This window comes from Aptenodytes patagonicus, chromosome 1 (assembly GCF_965638725.1).
Source record: "Aptenodytes patagonicus chromosome 1, bAptPat1.pri.cur, whole genome shotgun sequence".
Lineage (NCBI taxonomy): Eukaryota > Metazoa > Chordata > Aves > Sphenisciformes > Spheniscidae > Aptenodytes > Aptenodytes patagonicus.
The window spans coordinates 186,684,466-186,702,144 of NC_134949.1; the positions used below are offsets into that span (position 1 = coordinate 186,684,466).

At 43.5% G+C, this 17,679-nt stretch overlaps 1 protein-coding gene across 1 annotated transcript; it reads right to left on the reverse strand.

The window, feature by feature from the left end:
- Nucleotides 1-452: 452 nt before the first annotated feature.
- On the reverse strand, nt 453-10,743 carry LOC143160744 (uncharacterized). The gene is made up of 4 exons (XM_076338897.1): nt 10,171-10,743; nt 7,534-8,154; nt 990-1,079; nt 453-542 (listed from the first exon to the last, which is right to left on the reverse strand). Exons 1-4 carry the CDS (start codon nt 10,741-10,743, stop codon nt 453-455), a joined length of 1,374 nt encoding a protein of 457 aa, XP_076195012.1.
- Between the last annotated feature and the right edge of the window lie 6,936 nt (nt 10,744-17,679).

The following is a 17,679-nucleotide window of genomic DNA, read 5'->3' on the forward strand; positions in this document are numbered from 1 at the left end:
ATGCTATGTGCTTTATAGGAAAGTACTTATGTGAGTAAATATTCAAGAAAAATATGGTACACACATTTAATTGTTGATTTTTAGACAAATGTAAAAAAAGATAATTTTCCGGTATGTGACCCAACAACAATTTTAGGTATAGGAGCTCAAAAATATTTACCTATAAGAAGACCTGTATAAAAAATATCATTACTCATAAAAAAAAGAGGTGTTTTTTTTTTCTTTTTAGACCTGCAGTTCTTTTAGATTAGTTCTGGTTTATACCTGTAATGCATGGAAATATATATTTTAAGACAGGAAAAAAATCTTTATTCATATATGACTTTAACCCCCATTTTTCTCAAAACTTCTCAGCATGGTAGGGGGATGGGTGAGAAACACAAGTAGAGATTTGAACAGGTCAAAATACTGATGAATATTCTTATTAGCTAGTTTAGGGAAATCTCTGATCATCATATCCCATCATTAATTCTGTTCTGAGTCATATAGTTATCCTTATTTACCGCACCAAGAAAAATTTTAATGCTGAATGTAAGGTTCCACTTAAAAGGAACAAATACAAGAACTACAGCATCTGGAACTCAGATAAGCACCAAGCTGCAAGACTAGATTCAATCAGCAGGTGTTCTAAACAACTTCAGAAAAACACTGGCAGGAGAATTAGAAATTGAAAAGGGAATTTATCTAGCTAGGGATGAAACTGGAATCCCTCTTCTCTTTGCTGAGGTACTAATGAAGCAATTTGTACAGTTCTCTGAAAAAGTGGTGGTGTTTTATTGTTCTCCTAATTTTTTTCCTTTATGTATCTGGTACAAGATTGTCATGCCTGTAACAGAATAATTTTATGAGTTTCTTACATTTGTGCATGGTTAAAATGCCTTTTTAGGTTGTTTTTGTTTTAGAATCTCTTTCCTTTGTTTATGCTGCTGCATCTGACACAGATAGATAACTGCTGTATGCTTTTCCATCTCTGTGTGTGTGTGTCTTACCTTGCATTGCATTCTGCTGACTACACAGCTACCAGATAGACCAAAAGGCTTCAGCATACTGAAAGCATCATTTGCTTCATCACTACAGATCTACATATGTAAATTTTTAAAATGTAAAACAATTTATTTATATAAAAACAAAAGAATAATTTCTTTCTAGTTTATATAAATTATAGCCTCGATTTCGGTCTGTAATAAAATTAAAGTTCATGACTCTTGTTTCTGCTGTATAGTTAGTATTTTATCCACATACCTGATTTCTGCTAAAGAACATTGTTAGGTTGCACACCTGCACACACAAAAAAGGAGCACAATGGCACAATGGAATGTGGGGAACACCAGGAACCACATCAGGAAAAGTAGTCCCTGCCCAGCTCCTCCCAGGGCTTTTCCAGGAGAACCTCAGCCCCAGGGTCCAGAGGTGACATCTCACAAGTCAAAGGGAGCAGCTCTCCCCTTATTTTACAGAATGAGAGGGAGTCACTACCTAGGGGATTTGGGACACATTATGACATGTAGGGGAAGAAAATTTGGGGATTGCACAAGACTTATTATGGGATGTTTAGAGGAGGGAAAAAAAGGAAGGGAAAGGGAGGGATCCAGGTGGTTTGGGGAAGAGCAAACATGGGAAAACAGAGGACTAAGGGTATAAAAGGGGGTGGTTGTATCTAAGCAGGTTGCTGGTCAGTACACTTGTCTGGCTACACCCCATGCCTGATCAGCACAGTCTCTCCCATCATCTTATTAAATTCCATATCTAATTATTTTCCTGGTCAAAGGCCTCTCTCTTCTGTGTGTACATGTATGTATGGTGGTCTGAGTGCCAGCCACTGGAGTCAGACCAGTGGTCAGAGGCCTGCGTGTTGGTGGTGCCAGCACCTGGAGCGAGTACAACTGTACAAGCAAGTGTGCGGACACTAGCAAAGATCAAGCTGGACTAGCCAGCAAGTAGGTGAGAAGGCCTGGGAGCCAGGAGAAGTGTGTTTTTCTCTATGGCCAAGACCACAGGAGAGGCTAGTTATCAGAGGGACGAAGGGAGTCCCGGCCAGCTGCTGGAAAGACCGTGAGGCCTGGGGGTCGATTGAGAGATCTGCTTGCATGTATGTGTGTGTGTGTGTGTGCATGTGTGTGTCTTTAGATGTGAACTACCTGGGAAGAGCAAGGATCTGGGATGGGCTCCTGGATGGACTGCATACCCAAGGCCAGCTACTGGGAGACCCACTGTGTGTGTGTGTATCTGTGTGTGAGCCTCTGGCCCTGGGGGTTCGTATGTGCAGGTGCCAGCAACTGGGGAGACTGGGATAAAAGGAGTAGATACTGGTTCGACTGGGTGTCTAAGCCCAGCTGCTGGAGGGTTCCACATCGTACATATGCACATGTACATGTGTATGTGCATTTATGTTTATATCTGTACAAAAATATATGCATAAATACAGATATATATGTTTCCCACTAACAGACCTTCATCGAGTTCAGCCAGAGATGGGATCAGGATGAGGCCATTGGTGCTGTTTGTGTTTGTGTGAAAGATGAGTGTGTCTGTCTGTGTTGATCAGTGTGGCTGGTGTGTGGCTGGGAACATATGTATATATGCACTGAATATTCGTGTATGGTGTGTGCATGCATACTGGGAATATATGCTCAGCCTTGCTACTGGTTGGACCTGTGGTCATGGAGCTGCAGCAGTTTTACCTCTGTCAGGCTGCTGGATTTGACCTCCTGCTAATAAACATCTGTTTTTCTGACACCAGATATGGTCCGGGATTTGCAAGGAGAGGTCGATGGGGACATCGGTACACCGTGGATAATTGATTTTCCAAGTTTAGCTCTGATAATTCACCAATTGTCCATAAAGAGACTGTGATTTTTGCAAATTGTTTTACATTTGAAAAATACTTAAACTTTGAAATGAATGAACTTCAGACTTTGAAGCTTACAATATAAAATAATTCCTTTGGCTGTTTGTCATTTGATTTATGTTCTTTAATTTCTTGAGAGTATAAATAAACATTTTTACATTGCTGATCTAGACCTAAGGCTGTTTGCAGACACACAACTTTGTGGTGGTTTTCTGTTAAGAACCTTGAGTCTTTTGGTTAGACCTAACAATATGACCATAGCACGTGTCTGATATATCTGATTCATAATATAAGACTTGTTATATTTTTATCTGCTTCTTCATAGGATAATATAGCCTTCAAAAACTGTCATTGAACCACCTTAACATGAAATTAATTTTGTCACAGAAATATTTTGTTGCATCATAAAATAAATGTGAGGACATGAAATTAATTTTCTACTGAGATTCACGCCATCAAAATATTTTCATAAATCAGAATAAAATTAGATAGTGTGGATACAGTCAAAGAGAATGAATAAGTGATTAAACTATGACAGCCCTTTAAGCATATTTTTCTCTCTACTCACTCAGATACAATTATGATAATACTTATTGTTAAAATCATATTTCAATTTATTTTCTTGTTCTAAAGACCATTGCTCTGATTGTATATGACTTCTGAGTGAACCCAGTAATACGACTCATGTTTAAAGCACTTTCTTTTAGTTATATTACCAAGAATACAAAGTGCTATCAGTTCTACCATCTGTTAAATTTTCTACCTGAGCAAATCTACTTGAGTGAGTGGAGTGGTTTTACTGGGGTGACTTTAATGAAGTTATTCCACAGTAGCTGAAGTCTGTTCCAGAACTAAAAATGGATTCTTGACTATACTTAGTGTTATCCACAATTTCATTGAGCAGGATTTAGAAGTTCCATTCTTGTTCGTTCATTTCTTTTATTTAACCATCAGTTTGAAGTCTTGGTGTTAAACAACACAACAGAAAAAGCACAACACACACACAAAAAATCCAACACAAAACAAAAACACACACACACACACAAAATCCCCTCCCCCCAAAAACCACCCAGTTTTAAAAATATACCAGGATTGGCTGTTAGGGTGAATAACAGAATACCAATTTTTTTTTTTTTTTTTTTTTTTTTTTTTAAAGCCATCTACAATATATTATTAGTAAGAGATTTGGCATTTTGTCCAAAGGTGATGAGGATTTTCACAATATTCACTTTATTGTGATGAAAAGGAAGAAATATTTATATTTTCAGTACAGTTGACATTGCCAGGGAGCAGCAGGAGTGGGCTTCTGCAGAAGGGATGGGGAGCCAGGAGCCAAGAGTGACAGCAAGGCAAGCAGGGCAGTGCCCTCAGCAACAGCGATGCAGACCCACAGCACTTGAACAAGAAGAGCAGGGCAGGTCTGGTGATGGCAACCAGGGTCAGCCAATAGCCCTCTGATTGCTAGACAAGACCACAGCAGTGAGGTCCAAGGTCAAAACAGGTAGTTAAGTCAGCAGGTCAGGATCACCACTCAAGCTCTCCCCTGGGGGAGGGGGAGGACAAGACACACACAAAGCTTCTCATATCACATTCTCACACAGCTCTTTTCACAGAAATCTGATCCAAATTTACAGGTGTGTGTCATATCATAGCTAGCCTTGAGCACCAGCAGCTAAATCCCGGTGGGAAAGGAGGCTGCAGAGCCTGTTGTTGTACTCAAGGCCCTGGCAGACATTTTGAAGAGAAAATAAGATTAAATGGAATATCAGCATCCACCCAGAAACTGTCATCAAGGAAAATACAAACCCAAAGAAATGTAGGAACTTATAATATCTGCTCTGTCAAATTCTAGGAATCAGTTAAAGCCATGATACAGCAATGTCCCAAAAGTTGTTGGTGAGAGGAAAAGTCCTGCTGGTTCCTTTACAAATGCTGAAATAGTTCATTTGCATTGGAAAGAAATCAAAGGGCCTCTAGATACCCCTTGGATGGCTGTAATGAGAGTTGCCCCCATTGGGAACTTCAATCAAAACATTGTTGCTTATTTCGCCAGATCCACTGGGGAAATCTTTTCTTCACATCAGCATGACTTGGAGATAGGAGAGAGGCTCCTGGGAAGGTGGGAATGATTGATGCTGTTAAGCATTCATGTAGACCTATATTTTATCACTGCATTTTTCTTACTAACTTTGTTACCAACTTTTAAATAAAAACTAATCTTTTCGTTTGCTATTTTCACCCTAAAAATGCTGGATATGAGTCCAACTAATCTGAGGAATGTGTATCTTTGGAGTAATATCTCTGATTATAGTGTTGGGTGAACAGATAACAGCCTGGAGATTCAGCCATCTGGTTCTGATTTGGTGAAGTGAGGACCTGAGGTGCCAGGAGCACTGTGAAGCCGTGGGATCATGAAGTGGTATGTTCCTGGGGAATTATTTACCGCGTTGCATGTTTTCTCACATACTGATCAAGAATAACCTGACCCTAGGTGCTGCGGGAGAAGGAAGCAAAGAGGCAAGTCATATCTCTGGACAACCCCCAAGAATTTTTCAGATATTATTTATTACGAGTAAAAAGGGAAAACTCACCACTGATAGTTAATTACTTTATGTTTAAACCAACTGTTTTAAGATGCATACTGAAACCAGTAATACATTTCTCACATATTTGAAAAGGAAAAAAAACAGACTGAAAATAAAAGCTATTTATGAAAACTTGCTTAAGCCCAATTTAACTCACATCCTGTTTTATTCAGTCTGATGCATCATTTTAATTCATTTTAATTAGGGGGGGAAATATTCTGAATGGAAATTTGCCTGAAAGTGAACAAATGCCTAGTTATGGCAATGTCCAATTTAACTCCGTTCTAACTGGTTTGCAGTTAAATATGGCTCATATTTTTTTAATAACAATAAATTGGATTTTTAAAGTTTTTAAGCTAAAATGAATAAAGGATTTATGCTGAGATTGTCTCAGTATTTAATGACATATAGCACAAACTTCAACAAGCTAACAAAACTCCTAGAACTAGAAGAGCTTTGAAGGCATGGGTATTGATTCATATACCCTACTATATAAACAAAAACCTGTCACTTTAATCTATCATTTTGTTACAATCCAATTATGCTGCTCAAATAAATACATGAGTAAATTAATAAACTTTATAATCTCTTTGAAGATGTAACCAGCCCTTGAAAATACAATTCTAAAACAATTTTGCTACAAACTTACTCATTTGTTCAAAAATTCCATTCCTAATTCTATGGTATGAACTATAAATCTAAACAGTAATGCAAATACAATGAAAGAATGTTTCTGCTCTTTAGGTGTGTTCTTTATAGCAATTAAAACAGGAATTAGGTAAATCCACCAAGACAGAAATATGTCTTCATATAGATGCATAATTGAATTAGATTCTGATTGTTTCCTCTTATAACATGAAACATAAGTAAATATATAAGTATAGTATATTATATATATAATAATAATAACAACAATAACAACAAAACCAATAATAATAATAATAATAATAATAATAATAAAAAATATAAGTAAAATACTTACTGCTTCCAAGGTATAAAGAAAAAAGTAGTATGAAACTTCCAATGTCAAGAAAGAGGATTCCAAAAGTAATAATTAGCTGTCATAACCAGTTTGCATCTGTCTTAATTTGATGGATATTTTTATCATAGATTCATAGAATCATTAAGGTTGGAAAAGACCTCTAAGATCATCAAGTCCAACCGTCAACCCAACACCACCATGCCCACTAAACCATGTCCCTAAGCACCGCATCTACAAGCCTTTTAAATACCTCCAGGAATGGGGACTCCACCACTTCCCTGGGCAGCCTGTTCCAATGTTTCACCACTTTTTCAGTAAAGAAATTTTTCCTCATGTTCAATCTAAACCTCCCCTGGCACAACTTGGGGCCATTTCCTCTCATCCTATTGCTAGTTACTTGGGAGAAGAGACCAACACCCACCTCGCTACAACCTCCTTTCAGGTAGTTGTAGAGAGCGATGAGGTCTCCCTTCAGCCTCCTTTTCTCCAGGCTAAACAGTCCCAGTTCCCTCAGACACTCCTCATAAGACTTGCTCTCCAGACCCTTCACCAGCTTCGTTGCCCTTCTCTGGACACGCTCCAGTACCTCAACATCCTTCTTGTAGTGAGGGGCCCAAACCTGAACACAGTATTCTAGGTGTGGCCTCACCAGGGCCGAGTACAGGGGCACGATCACTTCCCTACTCCTGCTGGCCACACTATTTCTGATACAGGCCAGGATGCCATTGTCCTTCTTGGCCGCCTGGGCACACTGCCGGCTCATGTTCAGCCGGCTGTCAACCAGCACCCCCAGGTCCTTTTCTGCCAGGCAGCTTTCCAGCCTCTCTTCCCCAAGCCTGTAGCGCTGCATGGGGTTGTTGTGGCCCAAGTGCAGGACCCGGCACTTGGCCTTGTGGAATCTCATACACCGGCCTCGGTGTATCATCTCATATATCTCATACATCTCATACCTCGGCCCATCGATGCAGCCTGTCCAGGTCCCTCTGCAGAGCCTTCCTACCCTCGAGCAGATCAACACTCCCGCCCAACTTGGTGTCGTCTGCAAACTTACTGAGGGTGCACTCAATCCCCTCATCCAGATCATCAATAAAGATATTGAACAAGACCGGCCCCAAAACTGAGCCCTGGGGAACACTGCTCATGACCGACTGCCAACTGGATTGAACTCCATTCACCACAACTCTCTGGGCCCGGCCGTCCAGACAGTTCTTTACCCAGTGAAGAGTACACCTGTCTAAGCCATAAGCTGCCAGCTTCTCTAGGAGAATGAGGTGGGAGACAGTGTCAAAGGCCTTGCTGAAGTCCAGGTAGACCACATCCACAGCCTTTCCCTCACCCACTAGGCGGGTCACCTGGTCATAGGAGGAGATCAGGTTGGTCAAGCAGGACCTGCCTCTCATGAATCCGTGCTGGCTGGGCCTGATCCCCTGGTTGTCCTGCACATGCCTTGTGAGTGCCCTCAAGATGAACCACTCCATAATCTTCCCCAGCACCGAGGTCAGGCTGACAGGCCTGTAGTTCCCCGGATCCTCCTTCCGGCCCTTCTTGTAGATGGGCGTCACATTGGCAAGCCTCCAGTCATCCGGGACCTCCCCCGTTAACCAGGACTGCTGATAAATGATGATGGAGAGCGGCTTGGCGAGCACCTCTGCCAGCTCCCTCAGCACTCTTGGGTGGATCCCATCTGGCCCCATAGACTTGTGAGCCTCCAGGTGGCGTAGCAGGTCATTGACTGCTTCCTCTTGGATTATGGGGGATTCATCCTGCTCGCCGTCCCTGTCTTCCAGCTCAGGGGGCCGAGTACCCTGAGGATAACTGGTCTGCCTGTTAAAGACTGAGGCAAAGAAGGCATTGAGTACCTCAGCCTTTTCCTCATCCTCGGTGACAATGTTCCCCCCCGCATCCAATAAAGGATGGAAATTCTCCTTGGCTCTCTTCTTGTCATTAATATATTTATAAAAACATTTTTTGTTGTCTCTAACGACAGCGGCCAGATTGCATTCTAGCTGGGCTTTTTCCTTTCTCATTTCCTCTCTGCACGACCTAACGAGATCCCTGTACTCTTCTTGAGTCGCCTGCCCCTTCTTCCACAAGCGGTAAATTCTCCTTTTTTTCCTGAGTCCCAGCAAGAGCTCCCCGTTCAGCCAGGCCGGTCGTCTTCCCCGCCCGTTCTTCTTATGGCGTACAGGGACAGCCTGCTCCTGCGCCTTTAAGACTTCCTTCTTGAAGATCGTCCAGCCTTCCTGGACCCCTTTGCCCTTCAGGACTGTCTCCCACGGGACTCTCTCAACCAGTGTCCTGAACAGGCCAAAGTCTGCCCTCCAGAAGTCCATGGTTGCGTTTTTGCTGGCCCCCCTCCTTACTTCACCAAGAATCGAGAATTCTATCATTTCATGGTCGCTAAGCCCAAGACGGCCTCCAACCACCACATCTCCCACCAGGCCTTCTCTGTTAGTAAACAGCAGGTCGAGCGAGGCACCTCCCCTGGTAGGCTCCCTTACCAGCTGTGTCAGGAAGTTGTCTTCCACACACTCCAGGAACCTCCTAGACTGCTTCCTCTCTGCCGTGTTGTATTGCCAGCAGACATCCGGGAAGTTGAAGTCCCCCGTGAGAACAAGGGCTAGCGATCGAGAGACTTCTGCCAGCCGCTTGTAGAAGGCTTCATCCACCCCTTCATCCTGGTTGGGTGGTCTATAACAGACTCCCAGCAGGATATCTGCCTCATTGGGCTTCCCCCTCATCCTTACCCATAGACACTCAACCGTATCATCATCACAATCGTTGAGCTCTAGACAATCATAGAATCATAGAATCATTGAGGTTGGAAAAGACCTCTAAGATCATCGAGTCCAACCATCAACCCAACACCACCATGCCCACTAAACCATGTCCCTAAGCACCTCATCTACATGTCTTTTAAATACGTCCAGGGATGGGGACTCCACCACTTCCCTGGGCAGCCTGGTCCAATGTTTCACCACTCTTTCAGGAAAGAAATTTTTCCTTACATCCAATCTAAACCTCCCCTGCTGCAACTTGAGGCCATTTCCTCTCGTCCTATCACTTGTTACTTCGGAGAAAAGACCAACACCCACCTCGCTACAACCTCCTTTCAGGGAATTGTAGAGAGCGATGAGGTCTCCCCTCAGCCTCCTTTTCTCCAGGCTGAACAGTCCCAGTTCCCTCAGCCGCTCCTCAGAAGACTTCTTCTCCAGACCCCTCACCAGCCTCGTTGCCCTTCTCTGGACACGCTCCAGCACCTCAACGTCCTTCTTGTAGTGAGGGGCCCAAAACTGAACACAGTAGTCAAGGTGCGGCCTCACCAGGGCCGAGTACAGGGGCACGATCACTTCCCTACTCCTACTGGCCACACTATTTCTGATACAGGCCAGGATGCCATTGGCCTTCTTGGCCACCTGGGCACACTGCTGGCTCATGTTCAGCTGGCTGTCAACCAACACCCCCAGGTCCTTTTCCGACAGGCAGCTTTCCAGCCACTCTTCCCCAAGCCTGTAGCGCTGCATGGGGTTGTTGTGGCCAAAGTGCAGGACCCGGCACTTGGCCTTGTTCAACCTCATACAGTTGGCCTGGGCCCATTGATCCAGCCTCTCAAGGTCCCTCTGCAGAGCCTTCCTACCCTCGAGCAGATCAACACTCCCGCCCAGCTTGGTGTCATCTGCAAACTTACTGAGGGTGCACTCAATCCCCTCATCCAGATCATCAATAAAGATATTAAACAAGACCGGCCCCAGTACCGAGCCCTGGGGAACACCGCTTATGACCGGCCGCCAACTGGATGTAACTCCATTCACCACAATTCTCTGGGCCCGGCTGTCCAGACAGTTTTTGACCCAGTGAAGAGTACACCTGTCTAAGCCGTGAGCCGCCAGCTTCTCGAGGAGAATGCTGTGGGAGACAGTGTCGAAGGCCTTGCTGAAGTCCAGGTAGACCACATCCACAGCCTTTCCCTCACCCACTAGGCGGGTCACCTGGTCATAGGAGGAGATCAGGTTGGTCAAGCAGGACCTGCCTCTCATGAATCCGTGCTGGCTGGGCCTGACCCCCTGGTTGTCCCGCTCATGCCTTGTGAGCGCCCTCAAGATGAGCCGCTCCATAATCTTCCCCGGCACCGAGGTCAGGCTGACAGGCCTGTAGTTCCCCGGATCCTCCTTCCGGCCCTTCTTGTGGATGGGCGTCACATTGGCAAGCCTCCAGTCATCCGGGACCTCCCCCGTTAACCAGGACTGCTGATAAATGATGGAGAGCGGCTTGGCGAGCACCTCTGCCAGCTCCCTCAGCACTCTTGGGTGGATCCCATCTGGCCCCATAGACTTGTGAGCATCCAGGTGGCATAGCAGGTCATTGACTGCTTCCTCTTGGATTACGGGGGGTTCATCCTGCTCGCCGTCCCCATCTTCCAGCTCGGGGGGCCGAGTACCCTGAGGATAACTGGTCTGACTGTTAAAGACTGAGGCAAAGAAGGTATTGCCAATCAAAACACTCTCCAACATACAGGGCCACCCCACCGCCTCTCCTTCCTCATCTGCCCTTCTGAAGAGTCTATAGCCATCCATTGCAGCACTCCAGTCATGAGAGTCACCCCACCATGTTTCTGTGATGGCGACTAAGTCATATCTCTCCCGCTGCACAATGGCTTCCAGCTCCTCCTGCTTGCCGCCCATGCTGCGTGCATTGGTGTAGATGCACTTGAGCTGGGCTATCGAGTTCGCCCCCAGCATCGGCATGCCACCCCTAGGCTCATCTCTAGTGGGCCTGGTTTTATTCCCTTCCCCCTTCGAACCTAGTTTAAAGCCCTCTCAGTGAGCCCTGCCAATTCACGAGCAATGATCCTTTCCCCCCTGTGAGACAGCTGAACTCCATCTGTCGCCAGCAGGCCTGGTGCCATGTAAACCTCGCCATGATCAAAAAAGCCAAAATTCCTCCGATGGCACCAGCCCCTGAGCTATGCGTTGATCAGGTGTGTTTTCCTGCTCCTTTCAATATTCTTCCCTGCCACTGTAGGGATTGAGGAAAACACTACCTCTGCTCCTGATCCTTCAACCAGTTGCCCCAGAAGTCCCTTTTGATCACTGCAGGACTTCTCTCTGGAACCTCATCACTGCCAGCCTGTATAACCAGCAGTGGGTAGTAGTCAGAAGGCTGTACCAGACCAGGGAGCTTCCTCGTAATGTCTCTGACCCGGGCCCCAGGGAGGCAGCAGACTTCCCTGTGGGACGGGTCTGGTCGGCATATCGGGCCCTCTGTTCCCCTCAGAAGGGAATCGCCTATGACAATTACCCTCCTTTTTTTCTTAGCAGAGGCAGTCATAATGCGTGGGGCTGACTGCCTCACCCTAGGCAACCTCCTGGATGGACCTTCATCTACATCCTTGTTTGCCTGGCCCTCAAGTTCCAGGGCCCCATATCTGTTGTGTAAGGGCAACCGGGAAGGTGAGGGAGGCCGGGCGGGGGTTCGCCTGGCACCCCGAGCAGGGACCTGTTTCCATTCCCCCCAGTTGCTTAGGTCCCCTCTTTCTACCTGGTGGCAAGGAGGCAGGGGATCCTCTGCTTCTCGTGGAGCCTCCATCTGCTGCCTTTGCCTCAGGGATGGTAGGGGGTGGCTCCACCAATCTATCTCCCTCTCACAGTCCCAAATACCTTTCCACTTCCTCCTTCAGCTCTGCCACCAGGCTGAGCAGATCATCCACCTGGTCACACCGCACACAGGTGGTGTCTCTGCCGCCCTCTGGTACAGCTGACAGGCTCAGGCACTCCCTGCAGCCAGAGACCTGGACAGCTGTATGCTTGCGTGAGGGCTCCGTCTGGGTCACCACATTCCTTCTGGCGACGGCTTTCGACTGAGTGGAAACCATAGCTGGTCCTCTTCTGGGAAGGTGATGACTACTAGTTGAGTTGGCCTCTAGAGCCAGGAGGGGGACTGCGCCCTGCCCGCTCACCTTCCCTGCACGCCCTGCCTGCGCAAACTGCCGCGCAAACTGCCGCGCCACGCCCTTCTGATGCGCCACGTCCTGTTTGCCCGCCCTGTTCGCCACACTCTGGGTCGCTCGCGCTCCCTGGGGACTGCCACTTCAGGAAGGGTCCCCCAGCGTGATCCTCCGCTCCGGAGCCCTTTGCCTCAGTGGATTTATCTTTTTATCTTTCCAATCACTTTGTTTGCAACAGTAATTGAAAGAAATATTTGAAGCAAATATTATTTAGTCATTTTTAGGGTACTTATATATAGTGAACTCAGTACCAACTTTATAAGCATTTGTAGTTATAAAAGTTTCTTCTAACACATTGCAAAATATATAGAATGTAATTCTCAGCTACCTTAAATTACTGTCTTTGTTAACCACTATATTTTAATCAGTTCTGTACAGAGTAAGGTAAGGCAAGTTATGCTATGTGTAACTTTCTTTGAACAATTTCTTATTACACAAAGCAAATATTTTAGTATCTAAATACTCATAAACATGAAGGTATTTGTCAACCCACATGGAAGAGTTTTTCGTGAACTTAAGAGTGTAATGGTATACCATAAGAAGCTAAAAAATAGGTAATGAAGGGTAGATGTGGTTGGAAAATAAGTAGTTTTCTGGTCTTGATATCATACATGTCTTTAAATATAACAGTCAATGATGAGAGATATAATAGTCAATGATGAGAGAGGAGCAGACAGTTTAGTTCTCAGGCCTGAGATACTAGTTCTCCTATAACATTACATGAAGCTGCACGAAACTTTTAAAAGTTAATTAAATTCAACTATTTAATTTAGATTAAATGTTTATTGTACACTAAATACATAACCTTTTTAATAAGATTTAATAAAGTTAAAAAGTAATACCAACCTAATCTAGTTGCCTTATAATTAACCCAACCATGCCAGCAATAAATGTGCTTTTCCTCTGTAATTGATAAATTAAACATGCAAAGAGCTTTAGGATTTAACTGGTGTTTAACAAAATAACTGTAATGGGTTGATTGGATATCAATTAATTGCCAAAAATTAGCATGTTAATTGGCATTTATTTTAGTATAGTAGTAGTTATCTAGTCAATTGCTAATTAAAACACTTAAACTATGCTTTTCAATTTATAAGAATGAAATTATACTTTTATTACCTACTTCATTTCTAGGTAATGATACAGCAAGTAAATTTATGTCCCTTATTTATTGAACTTCAGTAGTAACAACTGATACTTTATTAGCAGTGAGATACCCTTTTATCAAGAGCACATTAATGATGTGTGTTTGGCATTGGATGTACTCTAAAACTTACCAAAGTCCACGTTCGCACGTGTCGGTGGTGATCGGTGTCTCCTCTTTGTCATGCTTTTTTCTCTTCCTTCCATTTTATGCTTCTTTTTCTTTTCTGGCAACCATGCCAACATGCATGCAACAACAGGATGCCACAGCATGTATATATATTGTCAGCACGTATATCTATCATGGGGGAAGGCGGCAGGAGTGGCCCGGCCTCCCCAGGCCCTGGGAGCTGCTGTCGGCTGCGGCTCACCCAGGCCTGGCCTCAGCTCCAGCCTTGCCACCCCACAGCCTTGCCTGTGGGTCCAGGCCTGGGTCCAATGGCCCAGCCCCAGCCTATCCCCATCCTCATGAAAGTGCCCAGTGCCTGGGGCTGGGGCTGCCCTGGTGCCGCCCAGCTGCCCTGCTCCTTGATGGGGCAGCGGGCCAGGCCCTGGCTGCCAGGCCCTGCCCTGATGGACCCCAGGGAGCTCCCTGGCTCCTGGCCCCTGGCCTGCATGGAGCAACTGGCCCATTCCATGCCCTGATGTATATCAACATTTAAGTTCCCTGATGAGATCTCAGTTGCTTTTGATGTTAAAAAAACAAATCAAAACAAAACAAAACAAAACAAAACTGTACAGAGCAAGTAGAGTGCTGTAATTTTATTTGAACTGGGAAAGTGTATCTTGGTCTGCAAACATACTAAAAGCTCTTCCTCTGATAGAAATCTCTCAAACCCTACTGTAAAATTAAACCCAAACCTGAACAAAAATGTGTTGAACAAGTTGTGCTATCTTAGAGAAGAACAATTAAAAAATTTCTCTCATCACAGTTCTTCCTTTGTCTCTCCCTTGATTTTATTCACCTGAAATACCTGCAAATTACTACCCAGTCTCTGTCAGACAAGACTCTTCCTGTTACTTACCCCGCTCTCTTTTCATTTTACTCACTCTTCCAGGCAGATGTTAGGCACAATTATTATTTTTTCCTCAGTTTATTAAAAGCCTGTAGATTTCTAACTTCAGAAAAGGTTTCAGGGTTGTGATCTTAAATAGTTGGGATCATATCCTTGCAATGCTAGGTGAGCAGCAATGCAGTATCTCCATCATGTGTGTGGGTAGGAATTAACATTCATGTCTGTCCTGAGGAATTGCTTACATGTCTCTATCTAGGCATGCTGATTTTCAATGTCTTTCTGTGTGGGATGTTTTCTCTTTGGGAAGCCATTTCCACAGATGGTCTCTCTCCACGCTCACAAGGTTGTGTATTACACTTCAGTAGCCATATACATGCGTAGAAGTGCATGAGTGTTATGGAAAATAATTATGCTTCTGTCAGCTCTGTAATTAAATATTTTTTTCTTTTCCCATACATATTACTGTGTTTATACAATGTGCTCACAATCATAACAATATAACATACTCCTGAGCATTTCTCATTGAATTTGCTCTCTGTCCCCATTCTTGTAGCACTTTGGATTGGGCAGGTAAAGGATAGTTCAGTTTTGGGCCCCTCACTACAAGAGGGGCGTTGAGGTGCTGGAGCGTGTCCAGAGAAGGGCAACGAGGCTGGTGAGGGGTCTGGAGAACAAGTCTTATGAGGAGCATCTGAGGGAACTGGGGTCGTTTAGCCTGGAGAAGAGGAGGCTGAGGGGAGACCTCATCACCCTCTACAACTCCCTGAAAGGAGGTTGTAGCGAGGTGGGTGTCAGTCTCTTCTCCCAAGTAACAAGCGATAGGACGAGAGGAAATGGCCCCAAGTTGCACCAGGGGAGGTTTAGATTGGACGTGAGGAAAAATTTCTTTACTGAAAGAGTGGTTAAACATTGGAAGAGGCTGCCCAGGGAAGTGGTTGAGTCACCATCCCTGGAGGTATTTAAAAGACGTGTAGATGCGGTGCTTAGGGACATGGTTTAGTGGGCATGGTGGTGTTGGGTTGACGGTTGGACTTGATGATCTTAGAGGTCTTTTCCAACCTTAATGATTCTATGATTCTATGATATAAATAATAAAATATAAATATGTTATTCTGAAGGAATAAATAACATGTTGATTCTAATAAGTATTACTGTTTAATATTTCCTTGGAAATGTCTCTCTTAATAATCTAAAAAACTTAATTTTACAAAATGTTAGGCTCCTCAGCAACGTCAAGAAGTAGAACAATATGTAATCAAATTGTAGAAACTGAGTAGGAAAGAGGAGGTGATATAGTACCTTAATTTCCAAAATTATTAAGTTCTATGTACTACATTATAGAGGATGTCAAAGTAAAAAATAGTTCTTACCATTTACAGGTCTGTCTTTTTATAGTTTTTATAAATCTGCTTGCTTATGCCTGACATAGTTCTCCTGTACAGTACTATACACTAGCAACTTCAGTGTCAAAAGACTGTTCCCCCTGCCATAGAATAAAGCATTATTTTCCTCTTTTACTTTACATACATCAATCTTAATTGTAAATGAGCAACAAAAGCATCATATTAAAACTGTGAAAAAAGTTATTAAACCATACAGGTTTTGGAAGACAACTGATACTGAATATGGTTTTTTATTAGAATATTAGACTAATTTCAATTTAATAGTGGCCATAAATAAACATTTTTAAAAACTCTGAACTGAACCACGATATCCTGTTTGTTTAAAAGAGCTGTAAATCAGCCTCCATGTTTTGAGACATAGTAGGATGTTTGGTTGTCACAGAGATTTGATCCCATTATCCCAATTTAGATTACTTTATCTTAAAATTTTCTTAAAGATGGTACTTTTACTCAGTGTTGAAATGATTTTAAGATGGTGTAATTTACACATTTAAGGGGAAGAAAAATGGGTAAGGAGCTGTGAAGTGAGCTAGCCTTTTCTGTTTCTCTTGACGGGAAATGACAAATATAGTGTCTGTTTGACTTAGAGATGGTGGGTATAAATATATACTTCAGGCTTTGAAGCGAGGGGCCAGCCTGAAGATAATAAAAAAGGAGATGTCTTAATGCAAATTTGTACATCAGTTCCAAATTTAGCCTTTTGGTTTCTAAGTGGAAAACTGACAATTCAGCTTCTCCATGACACACCTTTTGTTTTTTATCTAGACATATTTTTTCCATAGACTATCAATATAAATAATATAAACAAATCACGTGCATACTCACTGTCAATAACTTCATTGATGATGCTCAGATTTTTTTTTTTTTATTTTTACATTTGATGAAGCACCCAGTCTAGATCAGAAGAGAGATGACCTTTGATTGATTAGCAGTTAATTGCTTTTTGTCTTTCTAACAAATTTTCAAAGCTAGTGACCTTTTGGAGTTACTGCCAAGCATACTCTAGAAATGTCTTCACGCAAACATTCAAAAATGTGGTATCTGAGAACTTCTTCATTCACATTGTCAAGAAAGGTACAGAGAAAAACATACAATTAACAAATAGGCTGCTTTATTAATTATATCACTTCAACTCTTGAACATTTGTCATGTTCATATTTGTAGACACATATGAAGTATGCAATGTCTTTTTGCCTGTTATTTACTTGTGCTTTGGCTGTACATACTGTATGTAAGTCACTATACTGCTTGGACCTTGTTTGGACTCATAGTTCTCCCCAAGAACAAAAATCAGATACAGTTCTGCAGGGCACTTCATTTCAGAGATTGCTTACAGGCAGGATGGATAAATTTGGATTTTTTATCCTACGGAGTAAGCTAGTATTGTCACAGTGGGCTTTAGTCTAGCATCTATTGCCAGTAGGCAATACATTCACATGCTCTCATGCCAAAGAGGGCATGCTAAGGACATCAGACATCTGTCTTAAATGTATTTAAAAGCACCACTCTCACATTTTTAAGGATCTTGTAACTGTATCCTTCCCCCCACACCCACACACCTCTCATATATACATAGAAAAAAATATCTTTTTAGAATTAAGGATGGCTGCAAAAGCTTTATTAGGAGCTGCAAAATTTAAGCAAGGCCAATTCACCCTGTAATACTTGGCCTGGGGCCCATGATTGTTCCTCAGGACA